At 38.7% G+C, this 23358-nt stretch overlaps 1 protein-coding gene across 1 annotated transcript in view; it reads left to right on the top strand.

The window, feature by feature from the left end:
• Nucleotides 1-23358, top strand: part of STK31 (serine/threonine kinase 31) — a 41761-nt gene that overhangs the window by 11836 nt on the left and 6567 nt on the right. The window contains exons 9-21 of the mRNA XM_009282076.1: nucleotides 343-502; nucleotides 6388-6510; nucleotides 10859-11038; nucleotides 13614-13730; nucleotides 14799-14918; nucleotides 15382-15513; nucleotides 16547-16648; nucleotides 17621-17701; nucleotides 18058-18183; nucleotides 18897-19022; nucleotides 19269-19355; nucleotides 20186-20335; nucleotides 22072-22197. Coding sequence (XP_009280351.1) covers nucleotides 343-502; nucleotides 6388-6510; nucleotides 10859-11038; nucleotides 13614-13730; nucleotides 14799-14918; nucleotides 15382-15513; nucleotides 16547-16648; nucleotides 17621-17701; nucleotides 18058-18183; nucleotides 18897-19022; nucleotides 19269-19355; nucleotides 20186-20335; nucleotides 22072-22197 — 1630 coding nt within the window. The remainder of the gene's footprint in view (nucleotides 1-342; nucleotides 503-6387; nucleotides 6511-10858; nucleotides 11039-13613; nucleotides 13731-14798; nucleotides 14919-15381; nucleotides 15514-16546; nucleotides 16649-17620; nucleotides 17702-18057; nucleotides 18184-18896; nucleotides 19023-19268; nucleotides 19356-20185; nucleotides 20336-22071; nucleotides 22198-23358) is intronic.

The following is a 23358-nucleotide window of genomic DNA, read 5'->3' as shown; positions in this document are numbered from 1 at the left end:
GGGTGGTGGGTGGAGAAAAAAAAAAAAAAAAAAAAAGGGGGGGGGGGGGAGAAAATAGGACAAAAGGGAAATTAAAAGCAGGAGAGAATTCTCGTGTACAGCCTCATCAGTACTGAGGTATAATGAATGTATTCTTCATCCTTCTTCCTTCCTCAAAAAAAGATTTAACAGTGGAATGAGACAAATTGCTGCTGCTATCTTTTGAAAGAAACTAGGTTATTAACATGGCAGGTGCTATCTCAAAATCCGTGTGTTCGGGGGTCTGAATAGCATTGATTTTTAAATTGCTTAAGTTCTGAAAAAAAATTCCTGGTAAAATGTTGTTTCCTCCTTACACCTTAGGCACACAAATAAGAACAGTCGTTTTGGGGAGCAGCTCTCACAAGCCATAAAAGTAGTTACAGAAGGATGTCTCACTGTTCCGTCTTCCTTGGAAAAATTGCGGAAGATTTGGACAGAGTATGACTTGGCTCAAGAGAGGATTCAGTTATGCAGAAATGTGGTAGGTTGGAATTATTTTTTTCTCGAGCTATAATTTAACAGCTATTGACAGGGTATTTTAGTCTAATTGCAGCTGGATAGCATGAGCATAGTATGGAAACATTTGTCCTTTGCTAGGTAATGTCGGAGGCTTTGCTACAACTGACGTATTTGTGGAGTGTTATTTTTTTGTGTTAAACCTAGACTTTTTGATGCCCTTGATTTTGTAAAGAAGTATAAGGAAATCAGAACATGGTAGCTAAAAGGTTTCTGTTCTGTGATAGAAACCGCTTCAGCTGTGCAGCTGCAGTGTCTGTCTTTAAAACCTTTTGTTAAAGCAGCATGCCACTACTGGGTATATGCTTCCCTCATATGGGGAGGCATAAGGAGAGCGGTACGCGAATGCGTTTGTATAGGAAGATGGACTTGTATAGAGGAAAGCTGCCATCTAGTGCAACTTCTCTGCAACCACAGATCTGAAAAAGTCTGCCTGGGTACGTAGACATGGCTGTGTTGATAAGGACGGTTATGTACCGCGTCTCTCGTGTGCGGCGATGCTGCTTTTGGGAATGGGAAGGTTCCCTGGTCTGTGGCAGGCATTGTGCTAAGGCAGGGAAGGGATGGGAGTTGTGTGTCTGGGAGAATGACAGCAAATGTGTTGTGAGTATTCTCAAGTATAACCTAAAACATTTTAAATGTGTTTACTTAAGAAGTATTGCTGTATTACACTGAATTTAACAGCTCATGAAATGGACTAGAAAATAATGAGCCATGAGGAGAACCCAAGTAAGTTCTGTTGTTGCTTGTGCAGGGAAAAGTATTAAAACATCTGTGGCATGGCGTACACTTGATTGCTGTAGGTGAAAAGAAATAGTTTATAGTAAACAAAAGAAAGTCAAATGTTTAAACTTTGCAACCTTAAGATAAGTGTTAATAAGCAGATGACATTTCAGTGTTGCATCTTGTATAGGGGAGCAATGTGTAGAAGAATAGCTAGACTGCGAGGTACCCAGGAGCCAGGGCTGCTTAGGGATTCGCTTGCACAAGCTTTCCTTGTGTGAATTTCTGATCCCATATGAAATAGTAGTGGCTGCAATTTTCTGGAGATTACATGGGATGGTTGAGCTCAAGCAGGTCCGTAAACCTTGTTGACAAGTAAACAGACAAGTAAAGCAAAGCCATCTTAGAACTTGTTTTCACCCCCTTCGTCCAGTTTTGCTTTGACTCAGTTGGGCCTGGGGGTAGAGCGAAAGAAAACTCTTAACGAGGACAAGAGTTAGGACAGATGCAGATACAGTGGTGTGACTGGGGAGTCTCGAAGTGTTTATTCAATAGAGGAGATGGTTGCTTTGGTGTCATTCAGGTGGCTGTGTGGGTGGGCTTTCTTGGTTTTGGGGTTTTTTTGAGTTGCTAACCCATTCAAGAAGCAGCATTCTTCCATGAGAAACATCATGAAAAGAGGTTTCATTCTTGAAGACTGCTTGAGGTTTTTCTGATGGACTAATTTGTTGGAATATGTTAGACAGTCTGGACATTGTCACCCGTTTCCGTTGTGAATGGCTAACAATGAAGTCATGTCTGCATGATGTGTTGTAGTGCATTACACTGCCAAAATATTTGAAATACTGCTGAAATGAGCTTACAGCACTATGCTGCTTCCAGTAGCTCCATAGAGGGCTACACAAACACATGTTTTGTGTTGACAAGGTGCGGCCTCACACATGGCTTGAAAACTAGTTTTGTTCAGAAATCAGCAGCACCTCCCTGTTCCCCCCCTGCCCATTCTGACATGGTTCCTGGTTGCCTAAGGTAAGGTGTAAATGAATGGTGGCATGAAATCTTATGACTTGAAGAGCACACTGTTGTAAACAAAATTCCTGCTATCTGAAGAGGGGAAGTTGTCATGGTAGTGTCATCAATATCTTAAAGGGGAAAAGTAAAGAAGACCTGAGTTCTGCTAGATGTCAGGTATACCCCAGAGTGCCTGAGTGCTGCAAAGGGTATGCAAGTGGGAATGTGTGTGTAAGTATAGAGCTCCCTGAAGAATTAATTTAGTTTTCAAGATGAATTGGTAGCAGCTGGAAGCAGGACATCTCAAGGCTCTCGTGGAATTTGTCTTAAGTATTTTGAAGACTTTGGTAGGTGAAGGGTACAGAAGAAGAGTTTTGGTTGCATCATGCTAGAGCTACAGTACCACAAAGGTTGTCCTGTTTTAATGCACAGTGTAGTGACTTAACTTTTTTTTTCCTGAGAATCATTTTTATTTTTACAGTTCTATTTTATGTGCTGTAACATGCCACAGAATCTTGGCTACTGTATTTTCAAATACAAGAAATGTCCAGGATGCACACAGTAAAAGGGTGTGCTTGTTATTCTGCCTGTCATCCCTACTTAAATTATATTGACTGTAGATAGGCTAATAAATATTTCTGATAGTGCAACCGAGTATGTTGATGTCACTAACTTTTGTTTCTTGCTCAGTTAAAATGAGGTACATGTAAATGCAGTGTACAGGAAGCCCAGTGAACCTGAACAGATGGGTGAAATAGCTGGCTATTAAACTATAGCAGACTGTTTAACTCTTATTTGCTTAACCTGTCAACCTAAGCGATCAAAATTGGTTTTACTAAGTTAAAATCTTGCTATTCAGTTGCCTAAGCAACGTGCTCTTCCTTTAACCTCCCTGGAGTGCTGATGCCCTCTCTCGCTGCCACAAGCCTCATCTGTTTGTAAGTTCTTGGGAGTGAACACTTGTCTTGCTTTGGGGGAAACCTAATGCATCTTAAATAAGTATCGCAGGTGTGAGTAAATCCAATAAAGTTTGAGTACAGGGTAAATGGCATTATTTCAGTTTTCATTGTCTATGCTTGCTTAGTTGGGTTTATGCTAGTTAAACTGGGTCTCTCCTGGATACTGTCCCAAAAATGAAGATGGGCGACTGGAGCATTTGTTCTTAATAAGGTATTTATGTAACATACGTCTTGGAAACATGAGAAGATAATCAGTGAACTGAGGTAGTATTGGGGCATGGTGTGTATGAAAATAACAAAGATGGTTCTTCTGGAGTGGAAGTGCTGAAAAATATATTCAAAACTAATCATAGAATTTGATGTAAATTCTGTGTCCAAATAGGAAGGTAGTGGTGCTGATCCCTTAACCAGCTCTCCTATGAAACGTTACTGAGAGGGTGGCAGCTTTACAGATGAAAAAACAGGGATAATTAGAAGTTCCCCTGATTGCACTGTAGGCAGATATTCATAGTAATAGGGAGTAATACAAATTCTGACTTTTTAGACGGTGTAGATTGTGTTTTATGGATGTGTCACTTTATGATTTTGATTTAGAAACTGATTGGAGACTGTAGTGTACATATTCAGCATTTTTGTGGGAAGGATGAAAAAAAATCATGTTAATGTTTAAAAAAGGGGAACTATTCAGTTGATTATTTAAAAAAAAAAAAAGGGGGGGGGGGGGGGAAGGGTGGGATAAATAGAGCTGTTTAATGAGGATGCTGATGCCAGAGCTAGTTTTAGCTATTCCATATACTGCAAAGTAGTAACTTGAACTAAAGGGAGCCAAAAACTGGGGCCAAAAATGGAAATAGGCTCTAAAAATGGATTAGAACTCATCCATGGAGGGGGATTCATTTTTTTTTCCTCTTGCTTATGAGGTCATTAAGTCATTAAAGCAAGAATGCATTGATGAGGTGATTGCACTATACATATCCTGCTCTTACGCACTTTCATAAGTGTTGCTATAGTTATCAGAAACAAGATGGTAAGCTAGCTTGGCATTTGGCATGACCGAGTCTGGTGGTTGGTTCTGTGGGGTTGTGGAGTTGGTTGTGGGTGGGGTGTGTTTTGTGTGGTGTGGGTTGTTTGTTTTTTTTTTTTTTGAGAAGCCTTTAGCCTCTTCTAAAGGAGTTTAATTCTACTGTTTGCTGTTGTGATGAGCTTACATCTTTGTAAAGCAGATTATTAAAATACTGCCTGTGTTCTTAATGCTCTCTGAAGTTATTGTTATTTAACAGTCATTAGCTGAGCCATGAAGTGTCGCATGTACCCAGTTAAGTGGCAGACATTGGAAGGAGACTTATCCTGTGGCTCCTGAGCCGTCTGAGTTCCTGGATTGTCATTTAGTCGTGTGTAGACTGTTAAATTTACTCTAGTGCTTAAACTGGTATTAATTGGAGTTTGGTTGCCTGGTTGAATCTTCTTCTACATTAAGTCTCTATTGCTCTAGTTTTTGAAGTACTATTCTGCAGAAATCTTGTCTTAAAAAGGAGTAAGGACCCCTTGTCGTGAACACTTTTCATGCAGTGCGTTACAGTATTCTTTTACAAACTAGCTCCTGTCTTATACAGGAAAAACAGCAGGAAGTCTGTAAAAATTGTGCGTGCTTTTGGTCACCAGAGATGCCCAAAAAGTGCAGAAGTGCCTATTAAATCTTTTTGTTGTTGTTGTTTCATGTTTTTAAGTGCTGAAGCAATACATTGTGTTTGCCTTCTATAGTATAACTTAATCCACTGATTTTTATTATCCAGCCCACTAATGTCTGGTTTAATTACAACATCTGTGCAATTGCTAATCTAAGTCTTAAAGCACTGTATACTGCAACTTGGGGTTTTATTTTTAGTTGGAGTTCGTCCATCTTTCAATTTCCAATCATTGGATCTCATTCTGCCCTTGTCTGATCCAGGCAAAAGGTTTCTAGTCTGTCTTCTGTGGATACTTACAAATTCCTGATTAAGTCAAATTCTAAGCTTTCACTGGATAAACTAAATTTAGAAACTTTGAGAACCTGTGTTTGTGTATACATACTTATATTACAGATATATTTATATTATATATTGCTTGTTAGTAGGAAGTGTTCATTTGACTGTTCTTTGGCTCCATGTGAAACTGGTATTAGCGCCACGGTTAACTCTTTTGTTGTTTTCTGTTTCTTTACTAATTGCCTTCCACACTAGACTTTCCAAGACTTTTTTTTTTTCCGGGGTGGGGAAGGGAACGCGTGTCAGGACAGTGTGTTATAGCTACTTGAGTCATTTTACACTTTTTTATTTTTGGAGATGGATATAGAAGGGAATAGCAAATCTTTACAGTAGGTCTGTGAAGCTGTAGTTGGTCTTCCATGTTCATATATATTTTCATATTTCTGTGGGCATGTTGGGTTAAATCACTGTGAAAAGAACACTGCAAACATGATTCTGAGTAACTTGCTTCATCCATTTCGAAACATTTGGTTTTGTTGAGTCTGTTAGGTACCTTGTCTGACATGAATGTGGGTTCCTCTCCCATTAGCAGAACTAATCCTGCCAGTCATCCAAGGGAAACTTTGTTTTTGTTTCCAGAAAATTATCTTTACTTTAATGATCTTACTGCAGATAATCAGCAGGGAGTTTACAGGTCACCTGTCTCTCTTGCTAGAAGGCAAGGAAAAAATTGGTAAAAGGGTTTTTTTGATTGTAGAGTGTTCTTCTCCAACAAGAAATCTTTTGTAATCTGACTTTGTAGATGTAATTTGGCATGTGTGGAAGTGTGGATAATCCAAATTCTAATTTCTGTAGTGCAATAAAAAACTGCAAGGAGATTAGATTATTGTCAAAATTTGCTTTTTCACTCATTCCTAGTCAGGCATGTATTGTACTATATGCAGAAACTGTTGCTTTAGTTGTCTGATAATGTAGTCATATTTTTACACTGTAAAGGATGCTGTATTTGTGCAAGGTGGTCATGGTGCAAGGAGTAGAGATTAAAAACAAAATTTGCTTTTTCACTCATTCCTAGTCAGGCATGTATTGTACTATTCATACTTTGCAGGGATTAATGCTCTTTTGTATCACTTTCCACGTTGTGTATGTGGCATTTGGGTGTGAGTTGCTGACTTGCTTTTCCTTCTGCATAGGATGAAAGAGATGAATTGATTACCCAGAGAGATGAGGTGCAGCAGAACTTGTGTTCAGCAGTGGAAGAATTAATTTTGGAAGTGAATCAACTGCCCCTCTCTGAGCGCTCAAGAATGTTACAGGTAAGGAGGTTGCTTTTATCAGTATTGATTTTGAAACACTGAAAACCTGTGGAGGGTGTTTCTTAAATGTTAAACATTTTATAATTGGAGACCTTGACAGCAGCAGATGAAGCTTTAGATAACGCTTCCGAGTTAAGTTGTACATCTTGACACCTGTAGTTCGTGGTGTTACTTGTGATCCTGGTCTCCCAGATGTTTTATTTCTAGAGGCAAGTTATTATCTAGATACTGGATTTGAACAACAGCTTTTCTCTTGTGGTGCTGTGTTTGGGGACTAACAAGACTTCACAAAGCACAGAATATTTAGTAGAAAGCAGGTGTTAATGCGAGAACCTACAATTAAAAAGTCAATGCAGTTATCCTGCAAATTGTGGCAGTGGGTTTTGTGGTTGGATTATACACTTTCCTAGCCCTTTCTGTTAAGATGACTGTGTAGTTTGGACTAGTGTAGCAAAGTGTAAAATGTTTAAAGTTTTGTTTTGTGTGGGTTTTTTGTTGTTTGTTTGTTTGTTTTTTTTAAGGTGAGAGTTAAACACTACAGGAGCACATGTTTATACCAAGAGTCTCCCTCCCAGACAAACCAACAACAGAAAGTGATAGGAAAATAGGCTCTGTAGAGGCAGTAAGAACTTTTGGAGAGGACTTTACCAATAGAAATATTACCAAGCTGGTGCTTCTGGCCTTTGCTATTAGAAATAATTTATTTTCTTCTTTTTAACTTCAGAAATATTACTTGCTTTTATTTTGACTCTGCAAGTGTGTGTGGAGAGGAGAAAAAGGTTGGCAATAGTTTGACAGCTTGTCTGTACAAATTCCAGACATGTATTCGTCCACACATGTATGAAATAGGGTTCTTATGAAAAATCACTAAGATTACAGGCTGCACATAAGTTTGTATAAGGTTGGCGCAGCACTAATAAATTGAAGCATTCATATTTTCATGGAATTACTTACTCAATTTCTAATGGAATTATTTTTCAATGCCATTCAAAAAAAATGTTTCAATACACTTATTTTTTGGTTCTAGTCTGAGATGTAGATTGGTGTCTAATTAAAAAGATATTGGATGGGTAGCATTTTGTGTCTTTCTATCACTGGAGGCCCTGTGTGGATCCTGCTCCTTCAGACAGAGGAAAGCTTGGTGTGGTGTTGTGTGGCGTTTTTCTCTTTTGTGGTTGGGGTTTTTTTTGGTGTGTGTTTAAAGGTTATACTGTGCTAATCCACTAGGTGGTAGGCATTAAGCATCTTCTAGATAACTGTATTGCAGTGAAATTTTAATAGTTTTTTTTTTTTTAAATTTTTGAAGGGGTACTGAAATGCTGCTAGGTGTGTTAAGTGAATTTTGGGCTTTAGCTTAACTGTGTTGATGGTCTTCTCTTGTATTAGGAGCTAGAAGATCAAAATAGTTTTCCTGAGTAGGGAAAGAAATAAGTTTCTATCAAGTATCAGTGAGAACACTGGTTGCAATTTTATAGAGCTGAAGAGGTCATGCTGTGCTGTCCTAGAGAAACGAGTATTTTTCCAATGTCTCTCAGAAGAACAGGAGCATGGGAGCTAATGCCCCTCTCACTGAGGCTGTGTTATTGCAAACCTCTCTTCTGCATCACACACCTCTTCTGACTTATGTTTTATACCTTCCAGTGAGAACTGTTGTTGGCCTGAACTACAGACAAATTCAAACAGCTTCAGCCCCAGCTGGGTCCAACCGGTTAGGACCGAAATAAGCAGTTGGTGAGCTCCATGCTTTCCAAGCGACAATACTGCATTGGTTAAGAGGAAGGCCGAGAGTGTGGGTGTACACCTAAGTTACTCTAAAGCAAGCTAGGGTATGATCTGAACAGTTGTCAGCTGTTCTGCGTTAGCTGTCTGTAAGCATGTTTGCTCTGCCCCATGCATAGCATGTAGTAGCTTGTCCTGTGCTCCCTTTGAGTTACCATGCTTAGAGATAGCGACTGAGACAAGTGCCACGTAGGCCACTGGGCCATCTTCATATGGTAACTGGTTATCCTTCTGGAGCCTGTTTCTGTATCCATATGCTGGTGAAGTTGCTAATGTTTTAGGGAAGCGTGTTTATAGCATGAAAAATAGATGGGTAGAAATAGGATGTAACTTACCGGATTCTTTCCTTCAGGACAGTCTGATGGAATGCATGCAGATACTCTTCTGGTGTAACTAGTGCTGCTATTTTTGTAAACAGGATGTGATATTGGATATGAAACTGTTACTGAGCACTTTTCTCAGTTCTATTACCCACTTTTGGCTGCTGTTAAACGGGCTGTGTTGTTTTGTTTGTTTTTTTTTTTTCCCCCTCCCTCCTTCAGACTCTTCCATTTGAACCGGGCTTCTCCCTTGCCATGCCATTTTCTATCCATGTGTATCCTGGTGTATTAAAATCCAGCTGTTCAAAAAAGAATGTGAGAAAAATCTGTTGTGCACTTGAGTGATTTCAATAGTCTCTAAATTTAGCACAAACCTACTTTTTGTATTTGCTTATAGACAAGCATATTTGTACGAAGCTCATGTCACCTGGCTCAGTTGGAAATTGCTGTTTTAAACAATCTGTTGTACTAAATGAATGCTGTTTGTTATAGTAACTATTGTTATGAAATTAGTTTTAGAATTTTATAAAATACTGTTTGGTGGTGTGGTTTTTTTGTTTGCTGTGGGGTTTTTTTTGGTTGTGTGTTTGGTGGTGGGGTTTTTTTTGTTTTGTTTTTTTTGTGGTCACTGTATTTAGTTAGTTGTTATGTGAGGAAATTCTTACACTTTTGGCCCCAGTTTGAACTTTTGCTGTACTCCGTCTGTAGAGCTGGGGCCTGGTTGTGGCATCATCATGTGTAGTTCTACAAAATTGGTCAAGCTCACTTCCTTACCTCCACAGTACCTGCAGTCCTTAGCAAGGGGAGTTCATTGCTGCCACGTTCTGGCCTGTGGTGGTAGTGTCAGTCTGTTTTACTTTAAGTTACATTTGGTTGCTCATATGACCTCTGTGTTTCAAGTGTCTGAAAGGCTCCTGACAAGTGACTTTAAGTTCTGTCATACTGCTTTTTCTATAGTATTGGCTGTTGAGTCTGAAGGGATGCAAAGATGAAAACCCCTCTCAAGAGGAGGGGAGAGAGGTGTTTTGGTGTTTCTCTCCATCTACATGACCTAGGTGTTGTTTGGGAAGGTCTGTGATATTTAACTCAAATGTTCTGGGATCTGAGAAAAGAAAAAAAGTGAAACACTATAAGCAACCTGTCAGCAGCCTTTCTTAGGGTTTCTTTAGTCATCTTGTCGGGAATGATGTGGATAAGTAAAATAATGGATTTTGAAAGCTGAAGGATGCTATTTATTACAAAAGCACAGGTTCATTCAGTCAAATCCCACTGTTTAGGGAGAATTTTCTCTTTCGAACTACAGCAAACACCAATGTAGCTCTCAAGTATTTTTCAGCATGGGACTTTCCACCCAGGTGCAAGGAAGGCTGCTTTCTGTCAGGATGTTGTCTCCACTGGTAATTGACCAATACATTTCCCCCTGACCCAGCTTGTTCTTCAGGTCATTTGACAGACTGCCCTTTGTTTAAAAGTGATTTCTGTTTGCCCTGAGCTTTAGCCTGGATGCCTTTCCCTTATGTGTAGCACTTCAGTTTGTTTTCCAATACAAGTCAAAGGAGGTGGACCCTGTGCTTCATATACTTGCAGAATACTTGGTTTTTAGATGGAAATAGAAGTTTCCAGACTGTAAAACTCATTTCAGAGGGCCTTCAGGTGTCAGACATGTAGGTAATTGCTGTTCCATCTAGGAATCAGTGTGATGACAAAGGTGCTTCAGAAGAGATTTGGCTAGTGACTTTTGAAGGGAGGGATCAGTCCGGAAGCATTCCTCAGGTGTCTGGCTGCTCACCTTGTCTCTCAGTACAAGTTCACTTTGTTTTCTGAATCTGTGCAGTTCTATGAGGAGCATTATAAATTGAACCCCATTTTGCTCTTTATCCTGATGAGTATGACTTTAAAGTCCAATCCATAGGGAAGAAGAAACTAGAATACAAATGACTTATGAGCTGTTAAGCTTTTTGTGGTCTTTTCCTTCCATGTTTTGAAGGGAAAAATCAGACTCTATAATCTCTGTGTGAGATCTTTCTCTGCATTGCATTTTCTGGTAGACATACTGCCACTAGATCTGAGAGGAAGGTGGAATATAAAGTATACTTCACTGGATATAGAAAGAGGCCTTTATAGTAGAAATAATTTTATGTCAGCAGGTAGTGCTAACTTTTTCTGTGTTAAATGTCTTGATTTTTATAGATAGTATACTGTCACAAAATTCTGGTTTGCAAACCTGGTTTTGTTTACTTGATGCGCAGGAACTGTCTACTTCTCTGGAGATGGTGTACGGTCAAGGTTCTGAAGCAGATGACTCTGAGGAGGTATTTCAACAGTTCTTTAAGTGGAAGAGTGTTAAAATGAAGAAATTAATTTGCATCAGAAATGATACGGACACAGCTCTGCAAATTCTTGCTGGCTGGTTCAGTGGCATCTTAAAGGTAAGGTGAACAGTCAATCTTTCCTGTTGGTGAAAAAGATGAAATATGACACTGTCTAACCGAGCTTGTGAGGAGTAGGCATTAGCAGGGGCAACTGCCTATGGCAGGGAGATTGTGCATATGAGCAGTGGCACTAAATGACAGTGCCTCAATACAGAGGGAAAGGTAATGCGTTGAGGAACAGAGTTAATTTACCTTTATTGTTAGTGTACCTTTGCCGTGAGCCAGAGTTTATGCTTTCTTATGGAAGGACATCTTTTGTATAAAGATCAGTACTTTTATGCGAGTATAAATTTTGTATGGGTGTGCTCTATCTGTTCATTGTGTGACTGAAATGCTTTAATTTGTCCTTTCAAAGTGGCCTTTGGATAGAAAGACTTCAGATTTTAAAAGGTTCTAGTTCATAAATGCTGCTGAAAGAGGTTATGAAAGATCACTGCAAAGAAGCCGCTAGTCTGACTTGACATGATCTAGGTACAGGTTGCAGACAAATATATAATAGAATTTTTTTCCTCATTGAAATGCTGAGTGTGGAGAATTTATGCAAATAAATTGTCCACTTCTATTTGCATGTCCTGCAGTATTTTCTGGAATACCATTCTGATGCTGTGTCTCTCTCAGTCTGAGTTGTAGGAGGTTTGGAGTATTGAAGTTGAGTGCGTATTATTTGTCTTATAAGGAGATGGATGGTGGAAGTTGGTTACAATCCATTGAGTTCTCCTTGTAAAGAAAGTGCAAAGTAGGGAGGTAACTTTGTGGCTTTCCTGTCTCTGTTCTTCATATCTATGTTCTTTCTCAGTTTAGGACTCTTAATCTTCCTGGGAAGACTGTAAGATGCTCTCCCTCCATTCCTGCAGGCCCAGCTTCCTTGATCTCCTTCTTGTCGCACTTGTGTGTAAATGTTCTCGGTTTGTGTCAGCATAACCTTCCTGCCCATGTGAATTGTACATAACCCACAAGGGTCGTGCCCTTTCATAGTGAATAGGTTTTCTGCCCTTGCATTTCACTGTACCCAGAGCGTTCACTGTGGCCAGATGCTATTATGAATAACAGTGTTCCTTCACCTCACAATAAATTCTGTTCAGCAGCAGTGTAGACTTGGTGCATGTCATGTGCAGTATAATGTTAATGAATATAATTACTTGCAGATGTTTATAATCAGTCAGTTATTAGAGGGGGCAAACAAACCTGCAGGTGGGTTTCTCTGATTGCTGGGTGCAATTCAGAGTGCTATTCTGCATGTATGAAAGTGACTGAAGTTTGTTAGGGTAGTGATTAATTTTGATTTACCTGTTTCAAATCTGAACTCTTTCTGCAAATGGTTCAGAGACACAGGAAATGTACAGACTTTTGGCATGGGTTGGTAAAGCACTGGTAGGTAGACCAAGAAAGAAATTTTCATTTATCCATCTTAATCATTTCAGCTTTTGATATGCAATTATTCTGTTGCAATTTAACTTCTAGCTCCTTTTTTTAAAAAAAAAAAAGTGAGCAATCGTGTAGAGCAAATGTTTCTTTGAAGTGTTTCCCCTCCCCTTATTTTAAGTAGATACTCCTTTTCCTCTCTTTCTGAATCCACATTAATCTCATGTAGCATCGATCAGAATCTACAATAGGAAATGGGTCAATGACAGACAAGGAAATTTTCAGAGACTGGATGGCTCTTTTCCAGTATGCAACCCCAGGCTTTGGGGAGCAACATACTGTTTGAACTCGCACTGTTAAAGTTTTTATTTTTAGTACCTTTAAGGTTAAGGCAATAAAATATTTTCACAATCTTTAGTGGAATACACATGCTTGATAGGTAAATGAATGAGGTGGAGTTTGCAGGTTTCTATTATGACTGTGTATCTTGCATGTTAAATACAGGACCATATTTTCGTTTTAGTTCTGGTTGCCAGTGTAATACCTCTTCTTCTGCAGATATGAGCAACAAAACTTTGCTGAAAACAACATTCAGTGTAATCATAAGCTGATCTTACTGATTTTTTCTCTGGCACCTTCTGTATCTTTATCTTGAAGCTAAGTTATTTCTGACTGCTATGAAAACACTTAGGGTTTCCTGGTGAAATCTTTAACCTTATTTCACACTTGATAAACTCTGAAATAGATCCCAGGATGTGTCTTTATCTCAGGTAGTACTATGTAGGAATGGAAAGCCCACTCAATAGTGAAACTGCCATATTGAGCATCTTGTGTATCACTGTGTGGGCAGCACGTTGATTTTTTTTTTTTTTTTTTGACATGAAACTCAATAGGAGAAGGATTTGGATTCTTCTACTGTTTCATTTTTGGTAAAATCAAAATGAGATTAGGAAAATAAAACCTGATCAAGGCAAGAATCAACTTTTTTCTTGCCTGGTGAACCTTAACTCTGTTAGTTTTAGAAACCGTTGTATCACTCAAGTGTGAGGCAGTTAAAGGTGAGATCTGACACAAATCCTGATTAGATTTCCAGTAGTGCTATAACTCTGTATTTCTTGCTTGTTTTTGCTGTCTGCTTGCTAACTTCTTACTTAAAATTTCAAGGCTGGTTGTGTGTGTGGTTTGTTTGGTTTTTTTTTTGTCTTTGAAGTGTTTTGACCTGATGTCAGAAGCATCTTCAGATTTAGAGGAATTGGTTGGCAATGCAGATGAAATTCTCAAAAAGGTTGAGTTGGCTATTTGTGAAGAACTGGATACTGACTTAAATGTAAGTTCTAATCACGCCTACTGTGTCATGACTTCTATATATTTTATACATCTTTGATTTAAGTTTAAAGCTTTTCTTAATGTATCAGATGAGTTTATTTGCTACAAGGCAGCATCTTCTTTTGTGGAAATGTGATAAAGTCACTCAGGTTGCTCCCCAGAGAGAAGAGAATGTGTTTTCCAGGCAACAGGCAGAGGGCAGCTTTGCGTTACAGCAACTTAGCTGTATGTATGACTGGCTTAACTAAAAAATACTGGGAAAACTGGTTCTCCCCTGTGTGCAGAGAAGCTTTCTTTGAGCTGTACTGTTTTGGTGCTTGTGTTGAAAATACAGGTGATGAAAAGTAAGTTTCTGTTTTAAAATAATGGGATTGCCTCTCTGGGTGAATGTGTATGGATAAATTTACTTTTTCCAGTCTTAAGAGATGAATAGTTTTTCATCACTTTCAGTTTGCATGCGACAAGTGTTCTTGCCTTACTGGTAACCTCTTTCTGTGCTTGTGTTAGCCTTTTCCCCAGTTATTTACCTTTTCTGATAAGCATTTCCTCAATTCTCTTTTGCTAATCTTTGAGGTACTTGCATTGTCTCTGCAATGAGAGTCCCTACTGTGCCAGATAATGGTTGTGTCAGCAAAAGTTGAACCTGTCCTCTAATGTAGCATCATACTAACAACAAACCAGTAGTTTAGTCTGCTTGTGACTGCTCTCTGTGATAGAATTAGTGACTCTCTTTTAGAAGAATGGTTGCATGCTTTAATGCTTCATATCTATTTAACCATGCTATCATTAAGAAAAAATAAAATTGTTTCATAGCATGTGGAATATGAAATTGGACTTCTGCATAGAAGTGCCAATCAGTTCTATTCTCTTGAAACTATTGGATGAACTCTTAGACTTATTAACTTCCCTTTTAGAATCTCTTTAAGAAGAGAGAGAAAAATCTGAGAAGAGTGATTTTTTTCCATTAACAATGGAATTTCTCAGTAAAGGTTTTACATCTTAAACGTTGGTGTGTACAAATGAAGAATGACTCTCAATCTTTAATCTCACTCTGTGTGATTCAATCCAGGAGCATGATGAAGCAGAGAAGGGAATAATTATGAGTGCTTACAATAAAGTTATACGTAATGTTCGTCAGGAGCAAAGTATGATCGCTGTCATACAGAACAGATACTTGGCCAGTGTTGAGGTGAGTTTATGCCTTATTTATTTCTGTCATGCTGATCTATACTAGCAACCCTTTCTGACATAATTTCTTTTTGAAAGATGTACTCTTACCTTTTTATAAGGAAATTCTAGGAGTATATTGGTGATGAGAGATTGTTAACCTCAGCCAATGCTTCATTTCAGTTAAATACAAAGATACTTTTTAAAAAAACAAAGCAGTGGAAGCTGGAATCTCTGGATTCATTACAAATCAGTAGTATGTAACTTAAGGGGATTGAGCTTTAAGTAGAATGTTAGTTTTCCAGAAGGAGGTTAATGTAATTAAAATGAAATACAATAAAAACCCTTTTCTGTGGGGAAAGACCCTGAAAAGCTGAATTCAGATAGGCTTCAGGCAGTTTCTCTAATGCATTGGACTAAAGCATAGTACAATAGAGTGCTTGAACACTTTCTGATTTTTTTTCTTTTTTTTCTTTTCCTCCTAGTTCAAAAAACAGGCTGAGGAATGGCTGAATAGAAGACCTGACATTAACAACTTATTATCAATTAAGAAAACTGTGAAAAGCTTAAAGGCCCGGTTAAGGTGGAAGCTGGTTGAAAAGAACAACTTTGAGGAAGTATGAAAATGTTACAGTCTTGGTGGTTTTGTCTGTTTTTTAAATTGGTTTAGAAACATTATTTTGTCTAGTCCAAGTAAGTGGTAACTATATAGAACAGTTTGTGTTTTCTGACCTGAATTTTGCTTTTAACTGTGGAAGTTTTACAGGCCCCTGAGACCAAGCCTAAATGGCTTTAAAAAAAAAAAAAAAAAGACAGAAGGTGGGTACATAGCCACTTTTCTGTTTCACTCCCCAGCCATGGCACTGTGCTTTTAACTAAGTCCCTCTGGTGACGGTCGCTGTTCACAGCATGAACAGTTTTGTCCAGCTCTTTTTACTGTGCTGGTTGTGTGATTACTTTAAGTTTTAACTTTGTTAATAATGCTTGTACTTCCCCTTTGGTGACAGAAGTCAATGTCTGTTCTAGTTTTCAGTGTTCCCCGCTACCCCTCAGAGAAGTCCAAAGAATCTAGATATTATCCCAGCTTCAGTGCTGTTTGTTTGATCGCACATTAATTATTCTGGTGACGCTTAAGGAAAAAAAGAACCTGCATGTGTCTCTCTAAGCATTGTAAAGGGGCAGTAAGCTTCTAAGAGGGATTTAAAATGAGACACACTAATGAAACCCATTGGGAAGAGGATTCTTGAATATTGAGGTGACATGAGGAGAATGCCTGCTTATGGGAGAAAAGTGAATGAATTATAGAACCTGGCATTGCTGGTAGATGAATGATGTTGCTGTTATGATTGTATGAGATCAGCTAATTTTAAAAAAAAAAAAAAAGCTCTTTGACTTGGAAACAAATAGGCAAAGGGCTGGAACATTTGATCTGTCATGTAAATAAAGGGAACACCTTTCTCAGTGATTAGGTTTTAAGAGATTCTCTTGGGTTTCCAGGAAGGAGACTGAGTAAAATACGCATTTGAGAATACGTTCAACTCCAGAACTGTGATATGGAGGCTGTTTTTTGATCTTGGTATAGTAGGTTACAGTTGTTTGGTATAATAGCAGAATGAGAATTATACCCTAACTTTGTTATTCCTAATGCAGTCTGATGATTACAGTGAGTTTGAAATGACAGGAATAAAAGAGGAAATTGCTGATCTGCGAAATAGGGTTCTGCAGGAAATATCCAAGGAACAAGAAGAATATGTAAGTATTAAACTACTTAGGCAACTAAAACAAACCTGTATGAGGCACATCTGCATTTCAGTTGCTTTAATGTGTGCTCTGAGTAAAATAAAAAATGTGATTTTTATAGTGTTGAATGTTAAGATGGCCCTTTTTTGGTGAAACCTATGGGAGAAAGCATGGAGGCTGATCAATTTTATCTCTATTTGTACATAGTTTCTTCAGACTTTTCCCCCCTTCCCTCCTCCATAAGAGGGTGAGGTGAGAAAAAGATGTGAGCTGTAGTTCTCAACCGAGAAGAGCTGCAGGTGAAAGTGTAAGCTCAGTTGCTGAAGAAAGACTGTATTTCTTGAAGAAGGGGAACTTTCATTATGACTAGGTTAAAACAGGCTTTTATCCTGAAGTGAAGGAGATCACCCTTTCTCTAAGCCCTCTATATGGAGGGAAGAATTGGAAACCATTGCCTTCTGAGCAAGTAGAAGGCACCAGGATTTGTGGTGGTGATATACCTACCTCTGCAGACGTAGCATTTATGTGTAATAGTTACCTTGCAGCATTACAGCTGTGTGGGGTCTGGAGATGCATGAGATGTTGGCCTGATCTGTGTTACTACTTGATTTCTATCTTCCTTCACTTACCCATAGTGAACTTGTTTTCCTTTGTTTAGGCCTACTAAACCCTCTTGTAGAAAAGATGAAATGTTTTCTGTGGTAGCGCGTGAGCTGCTTGGGGCCTTAACACTACCCACCCTCAGAGCTTTCAAAAATCTGTCCATATTGAACTGCTGTATTCGTGGTGTGTGTGTGTGTGTTTGTTTTTTTTTTTTAAAAAAAAGCAAATAGCAGCGTTACTTTGAATGATGATGTTGAAGGAGGTACAGTTATGGTCAATGTATGTTTGAATGTCCTGGGTATACATTGCAAATGTCAGTGTATATTTATATATGTCAGAAACTAGTGACCTGAAGCTGTGGGCCTTGTTTCCTTCATTTAGGAGAAGCTAACATATTTGGTACAGAAATGGTTCCCTGAGTTACCACTTCTTTATCCAGAAGCAGGAATTCTAAACTATATGGTAAGCAGAGATTGGGTCTGAATGCAGTGTCAGTTACTGTTTCGGGCACTATCAAGGCTCTGCACCAGCAATGCTCTGCACAGTCTTGTCCATTTGGGGGACATATACCCTGAGCGTTGTTTGTTGTGGTCTTCCTCCTTCTCCTCCTCTTCTGGGGGATGTTCAAGGAATGCATTTCATTAGCTGCCTCATCATGACCAGCATCTTGGTAACAGATGTTGTAACTTTTTAACATGTCCCAACTGGTTTTGTGCTTTGCTAAGTTGATTGAGGAAGAAGAGAGGTCGTTGAAGCCTCTGAATCTTACCAGCTGTTAAATGCCGTGTGCTTACCCTGGATATCTGCGTGTGCTTCAGAACTCTGGTGGACTTCTGACATGCAGCCTGGAGCGAGACCTTTTGGATGCTGAGCCCATGAAGGAACTGAGCACAAAGCGACCTTTAGTGTGTTCAGAAATTCAGGGCCAGAAGGTTCTTTTAAAGGTAATGTTGTCACTGGCTTTCAGTTAGCGCTGCAGGTGAGGCCTTGGCTTATTAGTGTGCTGATTCTGAATGAACTCTGCTGTTCCTTTCATATCCCTGTGTTTAACAGCCCTTTTCTGATGGCAGATTTTTTTTGTCAGGGCCTGTAGAACATGAAGCATTGTTTACCTTCTGGATTGTTTCCATGTTGCTTACTGATTTTTTTTTTTTTTTTTTCACTTCTTCTGAGGACTGCTGTAGTGAACAGTGCTTCCCCTCTACTGTCTGTTCTTTTTGGCATGTGGTGGACCTTTTTCCCTGTTCATTAGTCCTGTCTTTTTTTTGCAGATGCTGGTTTGTCTTCCTGATGATTTCACTGAGAAATGTCAGGAACTGCTACTTTTCCCTTGCTCTGCTTCTCTACCAATCTGCTAGCAATTGGGAAACCAGGGGATGTAGTATTATGAGAGGCACAGTTGTAAATATTCTTCTTGCTTTTGACTTGGCTTATTTAAATCTCAAATTAGAGACATGCTCCCTGTTTTGTTGGTACAGACTTTCTAAGAGTTAATAAGAAAATATGGGAACCGTCTAAGACAGTTGGAATTGAGTTTTGTGTTAAGTAGAAGAGGAAGTTATTTGGCACCTAACAATATGCATTTCTTAAAAAAATGTAATGCAGTAATGTTACAGGCATTAGGAGTAATAGCTTAGGTATCTGTTTTGTTTTTAAGGGATACTCTGTAGATGTAAGCTCAGAAGCCAAAGTGATAGAAAGAGTTGCCAACTATCACAGAGCTTGGGATCAGCAGAAGGAGAAATCTGGATTATTACAACTGTTGTTCCTTCTTTTCTGCAAGGCAAGATTCAAATTGATGATCTTGATTTCTGGTTTAAGCTGAAAGACTTGTAATTGGACCTTAAAGCTTTAACATATTTTAAGTTGGAGCACTGAATCAGAAAAATATTTCCTTTCTGAGTTTGGCTAAACTGTCTACTTAGTAAACATAATGAATGGATTTGTCGCACATCTAGTGCATGTTAAACTTCCCAATATTCCTGATATTTAAAACAATCTATTTTTCCTCCTTTTGTTGTTGTTGAAGTCTGATCCTTTGGTATATTTAATGGTCCCGTACTACCCAGGAGCAAGTCTGGGAGCTTTACAGGCTGATACACCTTTAACTTTAGAAGTAAGTATAACTACTTAGACTATCAGCACTTTATTTTGTATGTTTTTGAACTGAACTCATTGTTTTGCTGTATCTTATGGTGCTGATGGTGTTTCACCGATGTACTTTCTTTGGTGGCTGACAGTGACCGTACAAAGTTGCACAGGATAGCTTGACTGGCATTCTTAGCATCTGGTCAGGCAGTAGTTTATAACTTTCTAAAAGAGATTTTGCTTGGATACACTTTTTTCTTTTCTTGATAGTAATGCCTCAGCTGTATTTTTAGTACATTTTTTTAAAAGTACTGGAGTTGAACATGTTAGATGTTCAGGGGCAGGCATTTCTGTATTGAAGGTCTAGAGGACTCTTGTGTGTGTAACTTCCCCCCCTCCCCCCCCTCACTTCATCCCCCTCCTTTTCCTTTCCCTCCTCCCCACACAGTATATAGGCAGTTTGGATAGTCATCCTTTCTCAAAGAAGCAGTAGCTAGAAGCCAATAGAGTCTTTTCTCTAGTTCTGTTTGACTTGAAGCTTCTGTTTGATGACTTGGACCTACTTGTAAAGGTCCAAGTTGCATGGTTTTTTGTGGTTTTTTCCCCATATTTTTTCATGTTAGTGATTTGTTAATCGGTGACTGCATGTTTTTTTTTCCTGCCTGGCTGTGCAAGTCATAATAATCTTACTGGGAATTAATCCATACTTCATAAAAATGAAATGGCATGAACTTTGAATGTGTACAAACCTTTAAAAAAAAAACCAAACACCTTAGTTCTGGATAGAAACTTACGTGATACTGTGCTTTGTTTTTTCCATATCTATCTTTGTAATGAACACCCAAATTAAATCATTAGGAGGCATTAAAAGTGATGAAAGGAGTGGCCCAAGGTCTACAAACGTTGCATGGAGCTAATATAGTACATGGATCTTTGCATGGAAATAATGTTTTTGCTGTGAATCGAAAACAAGGAATCGTTGGAGACTTTGATTTCACGAAATCAGAGGTAAAAAAAAATCCTTTAGTGACTTTTAGTCAGAATTATGTATCAAAACAGACCACTGTGTTTGTAATTTAAAAGGTTTATTGATAAATATTGTGCTTAGCAGTGAGACTCCTGTTTCATATTCTGAATAGGGTTGGACAGTCTGAGTGTTGTTGAAATTTTTGTAGTCACAATCTATCTTCGAGGGGGGAAAAAAAAGAACAAGTGTGGGCTCTGGTTAAGCAAAACAGTGGAACAAAACAGAGAAGTTGCAGTAGTTTGTTGGCTGTCTGTCTTGTGTATTTAATGGTAATCAGCATCATCAGAGGTGAGAGTAAGAACTCATGTTTGAAGAAGGGCTAGTCAAGCTCATATGAAGTCTTTGCCTTTCTGTTTGATAGGTAATGGGGTTCTAGTATGAGTTTTAATCTGTCGTGGTATTTAGTAAATTAACAGGATTTTACATGTTGCCTCCATATACTTGTATTTATATGTACTTCTTATTTAGTCCTCAGTTTCTGTAGTAAAGAATTTCATAGTTGTTCTTGGGGAAAATCTAATGTTCTTTAAGAACACAAGCTATTTTCTTACTATTCATTGTGTTTACACAGCAAAGTCTCCAATAACGGTATCTCTTCTGTAGTCACCTTTTGACTTTCTAAACTCAAGTTGTTTGAACTAAAGCATTTTTTTACTAGAGGTCTGCTTCATGCTTATTTAATTTGTTTAGTAGTAATTTACATTACAATAATATGTCATTATATTAATATAATAAACATAAATGTAAGTTTCATTGAGAACCCTTATTTCTGCTTTGGAAATGCATTATCTGTTAACCTCATGAAGAGTGTCAAATGTTTGGATAGCAAGGTGTGCTTCCCTTGAAATAAATCTCAATTTTCAACATGCTAAAGAGAGATGCTTTCAAAATTTTGACAGCTGAATTTTCTGGAAGGTCATACTCAGTACAGATGGTGTCATTGTGAAAATTGCAAGAGCTGAGGAAGACTATCTCTGCAGGTATGGGCTGTGCTGAAACGAGCAGCTCATGTGTGATAGAGCAGGAAAGTTCCACCCATGGTTCACAGCCTGGATCCAGTTTGTGCCTTCTCTGTAGGGGTGTCAGTACTGCTCAGTGCTTGTGCTTTCCGCGTGATCACAAATGCATGAGCGGAGCTGATAACTGATGTGTTACCGAGTATTCTTGGCAATCTGGAGATTAGTCTTCTCCAATCTGGCTATAGCTGGTGCTGGCTGCCGTCATGGAAGGGGATAGAACCTCAGGGTCTAGCTTTTATTTTGACAGTAGGCAGTCCTAAAATATGCTGGAAACCAGGAGGGAGGAAGCAGCTAGTTTCAGGTGAAGGCCAGAAAGGCAGAGAAGAAAAAATAGGAAAGCTGGCAGAACTGAACTTTAGAACTGAAGTTCTCCAAAATAGTGCTGAATGTCTTCTAATATTTGTGATTTTTTTTTCTAATTTGAGAAGTTTTGCAATTTGTATTCTTTACCACCTTATGAGCTTTAATAGTTCTAGTATTGAGTAAAATCTGCCATGTTTATTCTTCTATTACAGTTACAGATGATAGATGTGTGACATTATCTCTTTTTTCCTTTACGCACCACTCTTTTTTGATCAGTGAAAGAGGATTTTACATTTTAGTCTGTGTCTGACGTTAAAAGGGAGAGGGAGATACATCTGCTTCAATATGCTGTCGGTCTTGCTTGAAATTATGGGTACAATTTTTTTCCCCCATAGGAACAACGTGCTGCTGCAAACGCTATGGTTGTCAGTACCCTGAGCTTAGTTTCTCCTGAACTGAAAATGGGACAGCCAGCTTCTCCAGCCTCTGACATGTATGCTTATGGCTGCCTCCTGTTCTGGGTATGTTACGGCTTGTGCGAGAGTTTCTAGTAATATTATGGAACTGTAGCAGGCTTATAAAGAGCAATAAATGTTATCTCCAACTTCTGCTTTCAACTATTTTGGCGAAATAAGTGTTCATATTTTCAACTGAGCGGTAAGTGTGGAATGAATGGGAGTTAACGATTATGGGCAGAAGACAGTAAATTTTTTTTCTGTAAAATATACAATGTAATTTGTACAGTAGTATGAACAAAAAATATGCTTTTGTTCCTCATGCTGTGGATTGTTAGTTTGTACTGCATTTCCCATTCATTCCTTGTGGGCCTTTTTTTCTTTTTTTGTGACCTTACCCCTGAGGAATTACCCAAATCAAAAGAGAGGGAAGATGAAGGCAAGGATGGGACTGTCATATGTTTTGTTGCTGGCAACAGTGCTTAGATAGGTGTTTTGTTTCTTAGTGCATGTTATGCCAGGGAGGAGAAAGCAGTCTACTTTCCTGTGTTAGGTGGTATGCTGCACAGCATCTCCTCTATCTCCTTTTTGTCTTCTGGCACTGTATTGCTGCCTCCGCAACCCAGGGTGTCAGTGCCATGTGTTCTGAAAGGGAAAACTTCTAATCTCCCAGACTTGAAAAGCCACAGGCTACCCAGCAAGTGCTCATGTTCCCAGGCAGTGATTTTGTGTGAGCGCTTGATATATTAGAGCTGGTTCACCGAGTACCAGTTGGAGCTCCAGGTACATGGGGGTCTTTCTGGGAAACACTGGCAGTTCCATCAGCTGCGCAGTGATGGCTTCAGTAATCCTTTCTGTGCTGTAGCATCTTTAAAAACACTTCCTAACAGAGACGTAAACTGCAAGGTGATAGGTAGCCACTGTTAGTTACCTGTGCTGAGAAAATGAAGCTGGTTCATATAAAAGTCACTCTTCATTATGTTTTATTCCTAATTTAGGAAGCAGTTGCTTAAAATTAAGTAATTTTTCTACTAAAATAGGTGAACTAAACTGTAGCTGAGTATCACAGATGTTTATAACTTATTAACGTGGATTGGTTTAGTCAGTACACTTTCAGTACTGCTATTCAGATCTTCATCTGTTCTAGAAAAAAGGTTTTTACAAGTACATGTGAGTAAAAAACAAACAAACAAACAAAAAACCCCAACAAACAGTAACACCCACCCC

This window comes from Aptenodytes forsteri, unplaced genomic scaffold (assembly GCF_000699145.1).
Source record: "Aptenodytes forsteri isolate BGI_AS27 unplaced genomic scaffold, ASM69914v1 Scaffold164, whole genome shotgun sequence".
NCBI classification, from domain to species: domain Eukaryota; kingdom Metazoa; phylum Chordata; class Aves; order Sphenisciformes; family Spheniscidae; genus Aptenodytes; species Aptenodytes forsteri.
This window is presented reverse-complemented; position numbering and strand designations above follow the sequence as displayed.